Source organism: Hordeum vulgare, chromosome 2H (assembly GCF_904849725.1).
Source record: "Hordeum vulgare subsp. vulgare chromosome 2H, MorexV3_pseudomolecules_assembly, whole genome shotgun sequence".
Classification (NCBI taxonomy): Eukaryota; Viridiplantae; Streptophyta; class Magnoliopsida; order Poales; family Poaceae; genus Hordeum; species Hordeum vulgare.
The window spans coordinates 594,892,675-594,907,952 of NC_058519.1; the positions used below are offsets into that span (position 1 = coordinate 594,892,675).

Below are 15,278 nucleotides of genomic sequence, written 5' to 3' on the forward strand. Positions count from 1 at the left end.
CACGGACATCGATGATCTCTTTCCGTACGACGACTACTTCCCCGATGTCGACCACCTCTTCGGTAACATGGCCAATGACAATGCCAACACCAACCCTACTGCTGCTGCAACACAGTACGTACTCATGTTCTTTTTCGTTGAGTTCCTACCACAACTTTTTCCTATAGTTTCAGTTCTAGATATGTTCCGTTTCTGCTCATCACTCCATATGATGCCTTGTGTATATAGTACGGCTCTACACATGTTCTCTTCTAGATCATATGTGCACATGTCTATCGTCGTCTCATCTTTATATTCCATGTCTTGTTTCATCTATTTTATGATAGTCATGTTTTCCCTAGATTTTTTTTAATAAAATCCTATGGTAAATTGCTCATATTTCCAACAATCCAAAAACCTTATTATAGGCAATTTACCGCGAGTGGTTTTGTTGCTTCCATGAGACCTCCTTTGTTTGAGGGTGTCCACTATAAGAGGTGGCGCGTGAGAGCTGTTTTGTGGTTTCAAACCATGAGCTGCTATGACGCCACTCTTGGCAAACCTGAAGGAGATCATGATGCTCAACAGGAGCTAGCTTTTTAGAAAATGGATACCTTGTTTAAGGCTGCTCTCTTGAGCATTCTTGGTGAGAACATATTTGATGCTTATGCGTCAATTGATAACGGAAAAGATATGTGGGATGCACTCGAGGCCAAGTTTGGGGTCTCGAATGCTGGCACTGAGTTGTACATCATGGAAGAATTCTATGATTATAGGATGACTGAAGAGCGCTCCGTGGTTGAGCATGCTCACGAAATACAGTCATTTGCAAGAGAACTTGAGCACTTCAATTGCATGCTACCGGACAAGTTTGTTGTCGGAGGCATCATCACTAAACTTCCTCCTTCGTGGAGGAACTTTGCTACCTTACTGAAGCATAAGAGACAGAAGTTTTCCATTCTGGATCTCATAGGTACTCTTGATGTGGAAGAAAAGGCGAGAGCAAAAGACACACGTGCTCGAGGCTTTGAGGGAGGTTCTAGTGCCAATCTGGTACAAAAGAAAAGCTTCCAGCCCCACAATTTCAAGAACAAGGGCCAGTTTCATGGTAAAGGAAAGTTTGATGGCAAGAACAAGGTTGTACAGCACACCAACTTCAAGAAGAAGAATGACAAGAAGAAAGGTGTTTGTCATGTGTGCGGAGATCCTGATCATTGGGCACCTAACTTCCCTAATCGTTATGACAAGCGTCAACATGGGCAAGGCAGCAAGTCCGCTAATGTTGTCATTGGTGACACTGACGTGGAGGATGTTGGGTATGGTATATTTCCCACTATCCTTTCAGTATGTCATTTTCCCGATTGGTTGATTGACACGGGTGCTAATGTGCATGTATGCAGTGATATTTCCATGTTTTCATCTTATCAGTCCGTAGGGACTTCCACCGTGCTGATGGGCAACGGTTCAAGTGCTTCTGTTCGTGGTGTTGGCACGGTCGATTTGAAGTTTACTTCAGGGAAGGTCGTGTGGCTGAAGAACGTGCATTATGTCCCCTCCGTGAATAAAAATCTTGTTAGCGGATCTCTTTTGTGTAGAGATGGCTACAAGCTTGTCTTTGAGTCTAATAAATTTGTTATATCCAAGTATGGAACTTTTGTTGGTAAAGGCTATGAGTCAGGAGGCCTGTTCCGTTTATCCTTGGCACACGTTTGCAATAAAGTTGTTAATCATGTTTACAACAATAGTGAATCAAATGTATGGCATTCACGTCTATGTCATGTTAATTCTGGTTGCATGTCGCGACTAGTCAAATTGAACTTAATCCCTAGCTTTACCACCGTCAAGGGATCTAAGTATCTAGTTTGTGTGCGAGCAAAACAAGCTCGTAAGTCTCATACGACTGCCGAAACGAGAAATCTTGCACCACTAGAGCTCATACATTCAGATCTATGTGAAATGAATGGCATTTTGACAAAAGGTGGAAAGAAATATTTCATGACACTAATTGAGGACTCCACTAGATACTGCCGAGTGTATCTTATGAAATCTAAGGATGAGGCTTTGAACTTTTTCAAGATCTATAAAGCTGAAGCAGAAAACCAACTTGATCGAAAGATCAAGAGGCTTAGGTCCGATCGTGGTGGAGATTATTTCTCAAATGAATTTGATTCGTTTTGTGCGGAACATGGTATAATCCATGAGATTACGCCTCCCTATTCACCTCAATCAAATGGGATAGCCGAAAGAAAGAACCGTACTCCAACTGATTTGGTTAATGCCATGTTAGACACATCGGGTATCTCCAAGGCATGGTGGAGGGAGGCGATATTGACTACATGTCATGTCCTGAATCGAGTTCCCACAAAGAACAAAGAGATAACTCCATTCGGGGAATGGGAAAAGAAAAGGTTAAAACTCTCTTATCTACGAACCTGGGTTGTTTGGCGAAAGTCAATGTGCCAATCCCAAAGAACCGCAAGCTAGGACCAAAAACTATGGATTGTGTTTTTCTGGGATATGATTTTCATAGCATTGGATATAGATTCTTGGTTGTAAAATCTGAGGTATCTGACATGCATGTCGGTACAATCATGGAGTCGAATGATGCGACTTTCTTCGAACATATCTTTCCCATGAAGGATATAGCTACCTCATCTAATCAGGAGACGCCTAATTCATCAAACCATGAATTAGTCACAATTACTGAACCTATCATTTCGATGGAACACTTTGAAAATATTGTGGAGGAGAACAATGAAGTTCCTACCAGGAGCAAGAGACAGAGGACTGCAAAGTCCTTTGGTGATGATTTTCTTGTGTATCTTATAGATGACACTCCTAGTTCTATTTCAGAGGCCTATGCGTCTGAAGATGCTGACTACTGGAAGGAAGCATTCCGTAGTGAGATGGATTCCATCTTGGCAAATGAAACTTGGGAAATCACTGATCGTCCTTATGGGTGCAAACATATAGGATGCAAATGGGTATTCAAGAAGAAGCTTAGGCCTGATGGTACTATCGAAAAGTACAAGGCATGACTCGTGGCTAAGGGTTATACACAAAAGGAAGGTGAAGACTTCTTTGATACTTACTCACCCGTGGCTCGACTGACCACTATTCGAGTACTACTTTCAGTAGCCGCCTCACATGGTCTTCTCGTTCATCAAATGGATGTTAAGACTGCTTTCCTGAATGAAGAGTTGGATGAGGAAATTTACATGGAACAACCAGATGGGTTTGTAGTAGATGGTCAGGAAGGGAAAGTATGCAAGTTGCTGAAGTCTTTATATGGACTTAAGCAAGCACCCAAGCAGTGGCATGAGAAGTTTGAAAGAACTCTAACAACTGCAGGCTTTGTAGTAAACGAAGCTGATAAATGTGTGTACTATCGCCATGGTGGGGGCAAGGGAGTTATCCTTTGCTTGTATGTTGATGACACACTGATTTTCGAAACAAATCTTAATGTTATTAAAGAGGTCAAGGATTTCCTATCTCACTGTTTTGAGATGAAGGATTTAGGAGTGGCTGATGTCATTGTGAACATCAAGTTGTTGAGAGACGAAGATGGTGGGATTTCGTTGCTTCAATCTCATTATGTAGAAAAGATCTTGAGTCCCTTTGGGTATAGTGACTGCAAGTCCTCTCCCACACCATATGATGCGAGCGTGCTGCTTCGAAAGAATCGAAGAATTGCTAGAGACCGATTGAAATATTCTTTGATTATTGGCTCGCTTATGTACTTAGCCAGTGCTACAAGACCTGACATCTCTTTTGATGTTAGCAAACTGAGTCGGTTTGTCTCAAAACCAGGAGATGTGCATTGGAAAGCTCTAGATAGATTTTTGCGTTATTTGAAAGGCACTGCAAATTATGGAATTCACTATACTGAACACCCAAAGGTGCTTGAAGGATATAGTGATTCAAACTGGATCTCTGATGCTGATGAGATAAAGGCCACGAGCGGATATGTATTCACTCATGGAGGTGGCGCTGTTTCTTGGAAGTCTTGCAAGCAAACGATCTTAACTAGGTCAACAATGGAAGCAGAACTCACAGCACTGGATACAGCTACGGTCGAAGCAGATTGGCTCCGCCGGCTCTTGAGTGACTTGCCGGTTGTCGAGAAACCTGTATCGGGTACCCTTATGAACTGCGACAATCAAACTGTGATCACGAAAGTGAGCAGCTCAAAGGATAACATGAAGTCATCAAGACACATTCAGAGAAGGTTAAAATCTGTCAGGAAAATGAGAAACTCCGGAGTTATTGCATTGGATTATATCCAAACATCTAAAAATCTGGCAGATCCTTTTACTAAGGGTCTATCACGTAATGTGATAATGCATCGAGGGAGATGGGTATGAAACCAACAATTTGAGTTGTTCACAGTGGTAACCTATTCTTTGTGATCGGAGATCCCGTGAATTAGATGTGGAAGACAAGATGTTGGTCAACTGGGAGGAAAGTATCCTTATCATTAGTAATACCACTCCATGAAGATGCAATACTTTCCTAAACTGCATGGCAGGTTGATATACATCTTAATATGTTCTAAGTGGCTTACTGAAGCAGAGATGTTGTCCTCCAGAACATCTTTTGAAGAACATACCTATATGAGTCAGATTGTTAAACGTCGCAATCTATGAGAGTAGGGTGCTCTCTAGTATACTCACGAAAGGTCTCGGAGTATGACGCATAAGCTCCATCCGCGGGGAAGTCCCACGGTAGCCTAGTATCGGTCAAGGATCTGTGTGAAGCTAGATTCATAGAAAACTTGTAGTTCAAGGCCTAGTCCACTGTTCAAGTTGCTTACTAGTGTAGCATAGTGTTCTAGGTGGAAGTTCAACTTAACAGTCTCCACTGTAGTATCGGTATATAAAACAGTGTTTTGGAACCAAAGGCAAATTTTGTGTGCCTCTGGGATCTGGTGGGGGATTGATGGAATTTTGCCTATTTATGGGCCAGCCCAATATATAATTTCAGAAAATTCCTAATAAATCCTAGAGGCCCACGCACCCCATTTGTGCAAGGCAAGAGGTGGAAATGTTTAGTCCCACATTAATAGTTCAGTGGGAGTTGGACCTCCTTATAAGGGAGGATGTTTCCACACATGTATGAGATTGAGAACAAGAGAGACATACATGCGCGCTCCTCCTCCTTCGCCGCCTCGCCTCGTCACGACGCACCGCGCCGCGCCGCGGGAATGATCCGGGCCGAACTAATTTTTTGTCACGCACGACTGGTATACGAAAGATCACTCGGAGAAGCTGAACATATTTTTGCTGTAGTGGATATTGAAAGCGAACGCTGTTGTCCGTTAGTTTTGTATCCCTCGCTCTCTTCGGCTTCCGTCGCTGGTCTCTCGCCTCCCTCTCCTGCGCCTATAAAAGAGAGGTGTCGCTCCTCTCCAGAGAAGATGCATCAGAACTTCCCTCTCGCCAGCGGTTCCTTTCTCTGTGCTGCTGCTACGTTCTTCCCCATCCCGTCTTGCAGCGTGCACCGTAGGTCGGGACAGTAGGCCTCCGATACTACGTCTCTTCGAATCCTGTACGGGAGAAGGGCGATAAGGTTTTTGGGGAGCGCTCAACGCGACTACTGGCTTCCATCACGGACACCGACGATCTCTTTCCGGACGACGACTACTTCCCCGACGTCGACTACCTCTTCGGTAACATGACCAACGACAACAACAACACCAACCATACTGCTGCTGCAACACAGTACGTACTCATGTTCTTTTTCGTTGAGTTTCTACCACAACTTTTTGCTATAGTTTCAGTTCTAGATATGTTTCGTTTTTGCTCATCACTCCATAAGATGCCTTGTGTATATAGTACGGCTCTACGCATGTTCTCTTCTAGATCAGATGTGCACATGTCTTTCGTTGTCTCATCTTTATATTCCATGTCTTGTTTCATCTATTTTATGATAGTCATGTTTTCCCTAGCTTTTCTTTTAATAAAATCCTATGATAAATTGCTTATATTTCCAACACCAACTCCCAGTTATTACTTGACACAAGGTTATATCTTATATGCTGCACTACAGTGGCAGACCTAGGTTAAGAGTTCTGGGGGCACATGCCCCCACTTGTTTTTTTGCGGCAACTTACTAGCCCATACTGTAATACACTAGTGCCCCCTCTAAGCCTAATAACCTGCCCCCACTAAGCCTAATTATTTGTCAGTTTGTCACTGTATGTATTTTTTAAAGCCCAAATACTGGCCCACTAACGATACTCTACTCAACTTCTGCAGGCCTACAGCGCACATACCAGACGCATGCAGATTCCACCATCCCGCATAGCGTCTTCAGGCTTCACTAGTTCGCACGGGACGAACGAAACCCTCGTCTCGCAAACCGCCGCCGCTAGTCGCTGCAGTCGCGGCTCATTGCACCGCACCACGCCGCACCGTCGCCGGCGATCGCCCACTTCCCGTCGCCCTTCGTCGCGGCTTCCGCCATCGTGATCCCGACCTTCCACGCGACGTTGCAGTGGGCAGCGGCAAGCCGGCAATACAATCTCATCTCTTGTAATTTCTTAATTCCAATTGACATCAAGTTCACGGTAAATTCCTATACGTTTTGATCTCAAACTTTTTGTTCGTTGCTTCTATATTAAAGACCACCGTCTAGTTAATAAAGACCACCTGGTTCTTTCGTTGCATCTTAGATTCTTAGTCTAGTTAATTTATGTGTAGTAATTTATCATTTTGTCTGACTAGGTCAGTAGAAACAATTTTTTTGTTTAACACTCGAGAGTTTGCAATGTAATATTACAGGAAAGCTAATGGAAAGATTTTATAAAAAATCAACAACTTCCAGTTCCAAGATGCCTGAACTAGTTGATTTGGATAAGCTTCCTAGGGATCCATCTAAAAGGAAGAGAATTGTAAGAGAAAGGAGAAACTTAGAGAGCACCATCAAGAAGAAGTGAGGAAAGCAATTGGTAAGGGCGAAATTGCTACAGGAACCGGGTTAAATCAAGAGCTTTCTCTTCAAAGACCAGGAGATACTAGATGGAACTCTCACTACAGAACTTTGGTAGGTTTGTCAAAGATGTTTCCCTCGGTGACTAAAGTGCTAGAATATGTTGAGGAAGATGGTACTGATCCTATTAAGAAACGTCAAGCTTGTGGGATTCTGAAATATTTTCAATCATTCGATTCTGCATTCTATCTACACATGATGATGACTATATTTGCTTTAACAAATGGGCTATCTAAAACCTTTCAGAGAAAGGATGTGGATATTGTTAATGCCATGTCAGATGTGGAATCCACTAAGAGAGAGCTACAAAATCTTAGATTTGAGCATGGTTGGAATGATCTTCTGAACAAGGTGCGTTCTTTTTGTGAGATGAATGGCATTTCAGTGATGCAAATGGAAAATGATTATGTGAATCCAAAGAAGACAAGGCAAAGGACCGACATTAACAATGAGCATCATTAACAATGTTTCTTTGTTGTCCTAGATATGTTGGTAGAAGAGTTAAATGGCCGATTCAATGTTATAAGTTCCGAGTTACTTTGTTGTATGTCAGCTTTGAGTCCAAGTTCAGTTTAGTCACTATAATGTTGAGAAGTTGATGAAATTGGCTCATTTTTACCCTGATGACTTCAATGATTTTGTGGCCCTTGAGCATGAACTTGATCTCTATTTGGATAATGTAACCCATGATACAAGGTTTGCTAGCTTGGATAATATTGGAGATCTGGCTGAATTGATGATGACTACAAAGAAGAATCTTTCTTATCCTTTAGTATACCGACTTATAAAGCTAGCACTAACTTTGCCTGTTGCCACTTCAACTGTTGAGAGGTGCTTCTCAGCTATGAAGATTGTGAAGAATGTTCTACGTAACAAAATCAGTGATGATTTTATGAACCATAGCCTTATCTGCTATGTAGAAAAAGAATTGTTGAGCAAAATTCCCAATGAAGTGATAGTTAACCGTTTTCATGCGGTGAAAGATCGTCATTGGATGAAGCGAAAGCTAATGTGCTAGATAAAGTTCTTGTCTTTTTTAATACCGACCTTCTTCAATGTTTTCATTCTCCCTCAATTTGATCATGTCTTTCATTGTTGATGCAGGTTGTAGGCTAGAGTGTTAGAACAATTGAGGCAATGTTGTCTTTTGCAACTTCGAAACAAGTCATTGTTATGCTAGTATGATTTATTTTTCCTCAAGTTGTTACTAGTTCGTTTCTCGTATTTTTTTAATAAACTTGATTACCATGTGGAGAATAAAAAGGTTATGCCCGCAGTTTTTACAAGAGTGTATTTTTCTTTTTGGTTCATGAATGTGACATACTTTGCCCCCTCTCACAAAAAATTCTGGGTCCGCCCCTGCTGCACTATGAAATTCAAATTGCAGCTCCGATCAGAAGTTATGACCGCCCAAATCAGCCAGTGCCAGTCGGAAGATCCTAAACGAGGAAGAAGCAGTGATCGTGACGGGGAAACGGGTAAAACATCCGCCACCTCGTGTATCACTTGGCTGTTATTTAAGTCGGGATATCACGCACATAGACCTCTACCATTGCATGCGCCCCCGTTGACCTCCTAATGCTACACACGCCATGGATGGATGCAGAGCTACACGGCTTACCTGTCGTATTTCTGGGCAAACGACGCGCTCACCCGAGACGCCCTGGGGATCAAGGACGGCACAGTGGACGAGTGGGTGAGGTGCCACAGCGGCGACCTGCCGTACGCCGTGGACATCGGGAGCAGCATCAGGTACCACCGGAACGTCACCGCCAACGGCTACCGTGCGCTGGTGTACATCATGGTTTTGTCAGCTGAAAGACTGAACCTGGCCGGGATTTGCATTGGTGTTGGCAGCGGCGACCACGACGCGGTTGTGCCGCATCTCGGGACGCAGGCGTGGGTGAGGTCGCTCGGCTTCCCCATCGTCGACCAATGGAGGGCGTGGCATCTCGACGACCAGTCTGCCGGGTTCGTCGTCATTGCATAGCATGCTCTGGTTTTTCTTCACTCGCTAATAGTGCTTCCTCTGCTTTCTCTTCCCTTGGTTTGCAGATTCACCATAAGCTACTCCAACAACATGACATTCGCGACAGTAAAGGTAATGTATATATATTGTGTGTGTATGTGGCGCGCGTGGTTATTGGTGGAATACCAGTTTTGAGCTGTTGTTGCGGGTTGATTTTGCAGGGAGCCGGGCACACGGCGCCTCAGTACGAGCGGTGCTACGCCATGTTCAGCCGTTGGATACTAGACCAGCCACTCTAGTCTACCTGTTTTTCCGATAAAGGGCATATTCATCGTTAACTCCAAATATATCAGCGTTGAGATGTCCCAAGTGCAAGCTAGCTTCACGTACCAGAATCGATCCAGCCACTTGGCTTTTCATGTATGCGCTAATTTGGCTCCTGTCTAGCATCAATCTACGACTCTTACTTAGCATCATTACTCAGCCAGGAAGTACTCGACTGGATCGCAAGCTACGACTTATTAAAAGTACAAGACCAGTCGGGATATGTGTTAACAATCGGGTATTAGAGCCTAGGTATCAAAAAGTAAATCTTGATGGATTCACGGGTAATCGGTCATGGTTAATGGGCTGAACACGTTGGTGTTTGTGAGGTCATGATGACCGACGTGAGAGAGAAAATGTTGGGTTTAGTCGAAGATGCATCACAACTTATTAGAGTGGACGTATCGCATACTATCGGACTAGTCTTTTGGGAAAGAGGGACAGGACCTCTCATAAGTCTATCTTGCTCTCCGTTGAGCCTCGTTGACATATGTGTGTGAGAAATGTTGGTTACCCGAAGGCAGAATAAATCCAAACAAATGATAAATGAAAATATTACAGTGTGACTCTTAAATTTTATATTTATGCTCTTTCTCTCATACGATCATTGCCTTATTGTGATTGATAAACCATTCGTTGGAAGAAAAACATCAATGTATGCCAACTCCTAGTAGTAATGTAATTTTCAGCTCGAGAAGTATAGTGACAATTTATTGTAGTCTATATAATACGTTCTCAAACTAAATTACCAGGTCCATCATAGTACATATGCATAACATGGTTATCAACATCATAACCATCGATGCTATATTTTCTTTTATCACTAGTGCCAGGAAGGTATTTGTGTGTATTTTGAGTAACAAGCTTGTTGTTGTTGTTAACAATTTGGATGTTTCTCACAAAAGTTGCTTTTTCGTATCCTTCATAGGCAAAATGCCCACTACCAATTTGTGGGGAGTCTGACGAAGCTGTCGGGCCTGAAACATGACCGCCCCAAAATGAGAAATTTCCATTTTCCTTAATATGAGAGAACAATGAGCTTGGCCAATATCCAATCGATGCCTTCTCTTCACCGTACATCACCCACCAATTTGCCGTTTTTGGGTCCTAAGATAAATAAAAATGGATGAAAGGTTACCAAACACATACGAGGATGCAAAATCCTCAATGATATTCTGCTAAATGTTCTAGTGTGCATGCAATTTTTTTTGTTCATCTGAAGATATATATTAGGCATTTCTTCTCGTAACGTTTTCCCATAATACGAGATGTACATCAAAACAATGTTTATGTGAATCCTTGAAGCTCAAATGTTTCTCATGATTGGAAGTGCTAACTGAATATGTGTTTTTTTAATGGTAAGGTGATTGGTAATTTTATTTTAGGCCATGTTGTTGAAGATTTATCAAATGCATCTCAAAATTGATGAAAATTAACTTCTTTTGGTGTTCCAAATTATGTACTCCCTCTGTCTCAAAATAAGTGTCTTAACCTTAATGCAACTTTATACTAAAGTTAGTACAAAGTTAAGACAGTTATTTTGGGACGGAGGGAGTAATTATTATCATATTGAGCTACCTAAAATGGTTATGCAAATCAACTTAGTCAAGTAAGTACAAATTTTCAAATCCAACACTTGCAAATTATAAATAGAAAATCGTAAATTTCATTGAACAAGAGAGTACCTTGAAAATGAAAATGTCAATCACATATTGTGGTCCATTATAGACAGAAATAGGAAGCACTCTTCCTCCAAGATCAACACGGTGACTAACTTGCACAAAACCAGGACATGTGTGATCGTAGCAGGGCTTGTGTAGTTTAGCATCACGCTGTTATCCAAGTATGTTCAAAGGTAAAAATAAACTATATCATTTTGTTTGTAACTTTGTGTTATAAAATGTATGTACGTGATAATGTAATGTGTATCAGAGGAAATATTATTAATTACCCATGTAACATGAAACCTCGCAAAGCTATCGCCGTTGAAGCTTGGAGCTATCGAATAACAAGCACCTGCACCTTCTTTTTGATCTCTTGGTCCATTATAAATTAGTACCCCTGATTGACTAAGATCTTTGCTATCTTTCTTCACCTTTGGCTCGTACACATTTATTGTAGCCCGTACCCCATACAAATCATCTGAATATTTAATTCCTACAACCTATAAAAAGTTAATATTGGTCAATGTGATAACTAAATATTAACCACATCATAATAAGTCGAATACCATAAGACATCAATTACAACAACTTAATGGTGTTAACTAAGAGTAAGAGAGATCAATGCATATCAAACACTTCATGAAAGTCTTGGACAAACAGCTTGGAGCAACTCTAGCAGATTTGTCATATTTGTAGTTGCCAAAACAGGTTTGAGCTCCCTCCATAGATTCTTGGAGTTTGTGGAAGTTGTGCGCACTCGTGGAGTCGCCAAAAATAGACCTCCATGTTTTTTCCTTATTCTTGATTGATTTTTTCTGGCAAGATCAACATTAGAAAATTGCTAACTTGCAATTCATTCATATATAAAGGGGTGGAAAAGAGTAGCATCATGACTTTGTAGAGATATAATATTAATAATTAATAAGTAGGTGTGGCTGCAACGACATGTCAGTGTAGGATGTGTCGGTGTTGGATGTGCTAGCGTGGAATGAGGAAATTGGGGCCTCATTTGACGGAAGTGAGTTAGTGCGGTCTTGTTCCACTATGGCCAAGTGATATCGTGATGTCACTACATGGTCATGAATGTTGTGCTCCCTCTTGGCGTCTATCTCCTAAGAATCCACCATCACAATCTTGAAATACATGCACCCTGCTTCCTCGTTGTACATGGGGTCATATTTCATTTATTTGATGGGTGGGTGAGCTTGCTTGGACACGACCTCCTCCTTCTTCTTCATGTCGGTGGTTATGATCCATCACGCCATTGAGGAGAGAGGTGTGGAGGCGGAGGGGGAGTGGAAGTGGAGAGGAGATGTGGCGGGTAACTGCTGGAGAAGAGAATGAAAAAGTTGATGGGGGAGGTGCCAGGCGTTTTAGAACTAGGGCGGCGGGACGAGGAAAGGCTGCAGGTTAGAAAAAATGGTGGCGGTAACCATCGCGACAAACCTGAATGGACAATTTGGCAGGTGTTGGGTAGTCATTAAAGGGTGCACTTCCTATTGGGGAATTCCTAATGTGGCGTTTGTATCGGCATGTAAGAAAGGGGAATAGCTAGGTTTGACGTGCGGTCCATATCATGGTTGTGTAGCCTCCAAATATGGAGGTCGCAAGCTCATTTTTAAAGCGTGCTATGCAGGGCTTGTGGGATGAACCACGATCTCAATATTAAATACACATATGTAATAGTAAAAATAATCACATACCATGGGCCCGTGCCCTAGGTGCCCTGGGCACGGCTCCACTGATGTGTATGTACTCATGCACACACGTTTATGTGTGTGCGTGCATGTGCGTGTGTGTATTCTAAACTTCTATTCGGTTAAATTTATTATTCCATACCACGGGTCATATAATTCACCATAAAACCATCGCTGTAGGATTAACCATTGGCATGCAAAAAAAATGACTTTGCATTGAAACAATCTTTTAGAATTATATTTGATTATGATTCCACATGTGTAGTCAACTAACTACATTTTACATTTTCTAGGAAGACAAAAACTTGCAGCTAGTTGCATAGCCTCTGTCGTAACTAGATCGTTTTGACACAAAAAAGACAACTCGCCTCTAATTGGTCATCCATGTTAATCACTTGCTTAGTAATATGTGATGCAGAATTATTACGGAGAACTGGAATCATTCCTGTTGGGCATTCGACGATAGAGAGACGCGCTTGTAAAACACCATCCTGGGAGGGAGATTTTATACTATATCCAACCGGTAAAGAACTTGGTTCAATCTGTATAAAAACTAGCCCACCTTATAATTCACATAAATATTGCTAGTGCAAAATCATATATACATAAATTATGCAATTTAAGTCGTTACTAATGAAGCACATGTATCATAAGGTTTATTTATGAAAAGTTGACTTTCAATGTTTGTTGAAATATATGTAAAGAATAGATAACAAATAAGATTTGAACTAAAGGGAGTAGACCAAATTATGTTTGAAACATTTCAATTGAAAATAACATATTATAGCACAACACTTGATCTATACACATGATTTTTTTGGCTAACTAACATTCTTGTATATGTGGGAACTAACATTCTGTTATATCCCTAGACATGATTCGGTGGCAATTTGAGCCACATAATGATTGTTACTCATATCTTTATGTTGGAAATATGCCCTAGAGGCAATAATAAAATGGTTATTATTATATTTCCTTGTTCATGATAATTGTCTCTTGTTCATGCTATAATTGTATTAACCGAAAACCGTAATACATGTGTGAATACATAGACCACAACATGTCCCTGGTGAGACTCTAGTTGGCTAGCTCGTTGATCAATAGATGGTCATGGTTTCCTGATCATGGACATTGGATGTCATTGATAACGGAATCACATCATTAGGAGAATGATGCGATGGACAAGACCCAATCCTAAGCATAACACAAGATCGTATAGTTCGTCACCTAGAGCTTTTATAATGTCAAGTATCATTTCCTTGGACCATGAGATTGTGCAACTCCCAGATATCGTAGGGGTACTTTGGGTGTATCAAACTTCACAATGTAACTGGGTGATTATAAAGGTGCACTACAGGTATGTGACAACCCGATGCTGACGTTCCAGAAGATTCCCCTTCTATTCCGTTTTCGTCGTGTGTCTATTTTCTTTTGTCGCATCATCATCGCATAATTCGCATCATCTGCATTGCATCGGCATCTCCGTTGCCACCAGTTTTCAAAACGTGCATCCGTTATTAGTTGCCGCTTCTCTTCGCGTTCGTCGTTGACCGTTCTGAGCCCGACCACACTCGCACGCGCCCGCGGCAATGTTTAAATCTTGTTTTCAAAAGTGTGCGTAAAACTTTCTCTGATCGAGGTGAAACTTGGCATGCAGTCGTAATTAGTTAAAGCTAGGCCGCCTGTCGAATTTCGTCGCGATCGGAGTTCGTCTCGTACCCGAACGGTCGACCGTAGCGACACCGTCTTCGGTTATTCGTCGGACGTTTGTTGATGTTTTAAAACGCGTTGCCGCGCCGCCCGTTTCCCCTCTCGTCTCCGGATACCCATTCTACACGGCCTCGTAACCGTTCCCGCATTCGGAATCGTCCGAATCCGACCCCGCGGTTGGATCCGGAACGCGATTCCGGTTAACCGAGCCCCTCTTTTCTCTATAAATACCCCCCCTCCAGCATATTTTTAGACAGCCCCCTCTCCCCTACCTCGTTTCCCGTGCCAAACCTAACCCTAGCGCAGCCAACCCTCCTCCTCTCTCCTCCCTGGTGCCGCCGGCCCGCCAGACCCAGATCGGGCCCGGGCAAGGCCCATCCGTCGCCGCCTCCTGTGCTCCCCGGCTCCCCCGTGCCCCGTGCTCCCCGGCTCCCCCGTGCCCCGTGCTCCCCGTGCCCGCGCCGCCCCCAGGCTCGTGCCCGCGCCGTCGCACCTCCCTCGCCGGCCGCCGCCCACCACCGGCCGGAGCCCCGCCGCCTCGGACCCTGCCCCGCCGCCAGCAGCAGCAGCAGCTCGTCGGAGCTGGCAGCCCCGCCATCTACGCGCCGACGACGATATCCCATGGCCGCCGCCCCGAGGACCTCTGCGCGCCACCTCGACGCCTGTGCTTCGCCGCCGCCAGCCAGTCGCCGCCCTGTCAGCCGCGCCTCCCCACGCCGGGTCTGTGCGCTGCGAGCACCCGCCGCCTCCCGTCGCCTTGTTGCCTTCCTCCGCCGGCCTCCGCGATTGCCTCTGGCCAAGGAACCGGCCATAGCCGGACCCCGAGGAAGCCGCCCCTCGCCGCCATCTTGTGGCGCCCGCCGGAGTGCACTCCGCCTCCCCTGCGCCGTCGCGTTCGCCGGCATCCCAGCGGCGCCGCCGCTTCGTCTCGTGCGGGAGGACGAC

The 15,278-nt window shown here is 43.5% G+C and overlaps 2 protein-coding genes across 2 annotated transcripts in view; one reads left to right on the plus strand and one right to left on the minus strand.

Moving 5' to 3' along the window:
• Nucleotides 1–9,237, plus strand: part of LOC123427554 (serine carboxypeptidase-like 18) — a 47,648-nt gene extending 38,411 nt beyond the window's left edge. The window contains exons 10-13 of the mRNA XM_045111633.1: nt 8,389–8,486; nt 8,576–8,940; nt 9,025–9,070; nt 9,160–9,237. Coding sequence (XP_044967568.1) covers nt 8,389–8,486; nt 8,576–8,940; nt 9,025–9,070; nt 9,160–9,237 — 587 coding nt within the window. The remainder of the gene's footprint in view (nt 1–8,388; nt 8,487–8,575; nt 8,941–9,024; nt 9,071–9,159) is intronic.
• A 760-nt stretch (nt 9,238–9,997) lies between these two features.
• On the minus strand, nt 9,998–14,931 carry LOC123428691. Its single transcript, XM_045112872.1, has 4 exons — nt 14,686–14,931; nt 11,214–11,426; nt 10,948–11,094; nt 9,998–10,369 (listed from the first exon to the last, which is right to left on the minus strand). The coding sequence occupies exons 1-4, from the start codon at nt 14,929–14,931 to the stop codon at nt 9,998–10,000; spliced, it is 978 nt and encodes a 325-aa protein (XP_044968807.1).
• Nucleotides 14,932–15,278: the final 347 nt, after the last annotated feature.

Excerpts from the sequence above, each read along its gene's own strand:
- LOC123428691 (XM_045112872.1), bottom strand. The coding sequence starts at position 14,931 with ATGGCGGGGCTGCCAGCTCCGACGAGCTGCTGCTGCTGCTGGCGGCGG. Across the intron at positions 11,095-11,213 it reads CGAGGTTTCATGTTACATGG|CGTGATGCTAAACTACACAA; the intron begins GTAATTAATAAT and ends CTTGGATAACAG. Across the intron at positions 10,370-10,947 it reads TTGACATTTTCATTTTCAAG|GACCCAAAAACGGCAAATTG; the intron begins GTACTCTCTTGT and ends TATTTATCTTAG.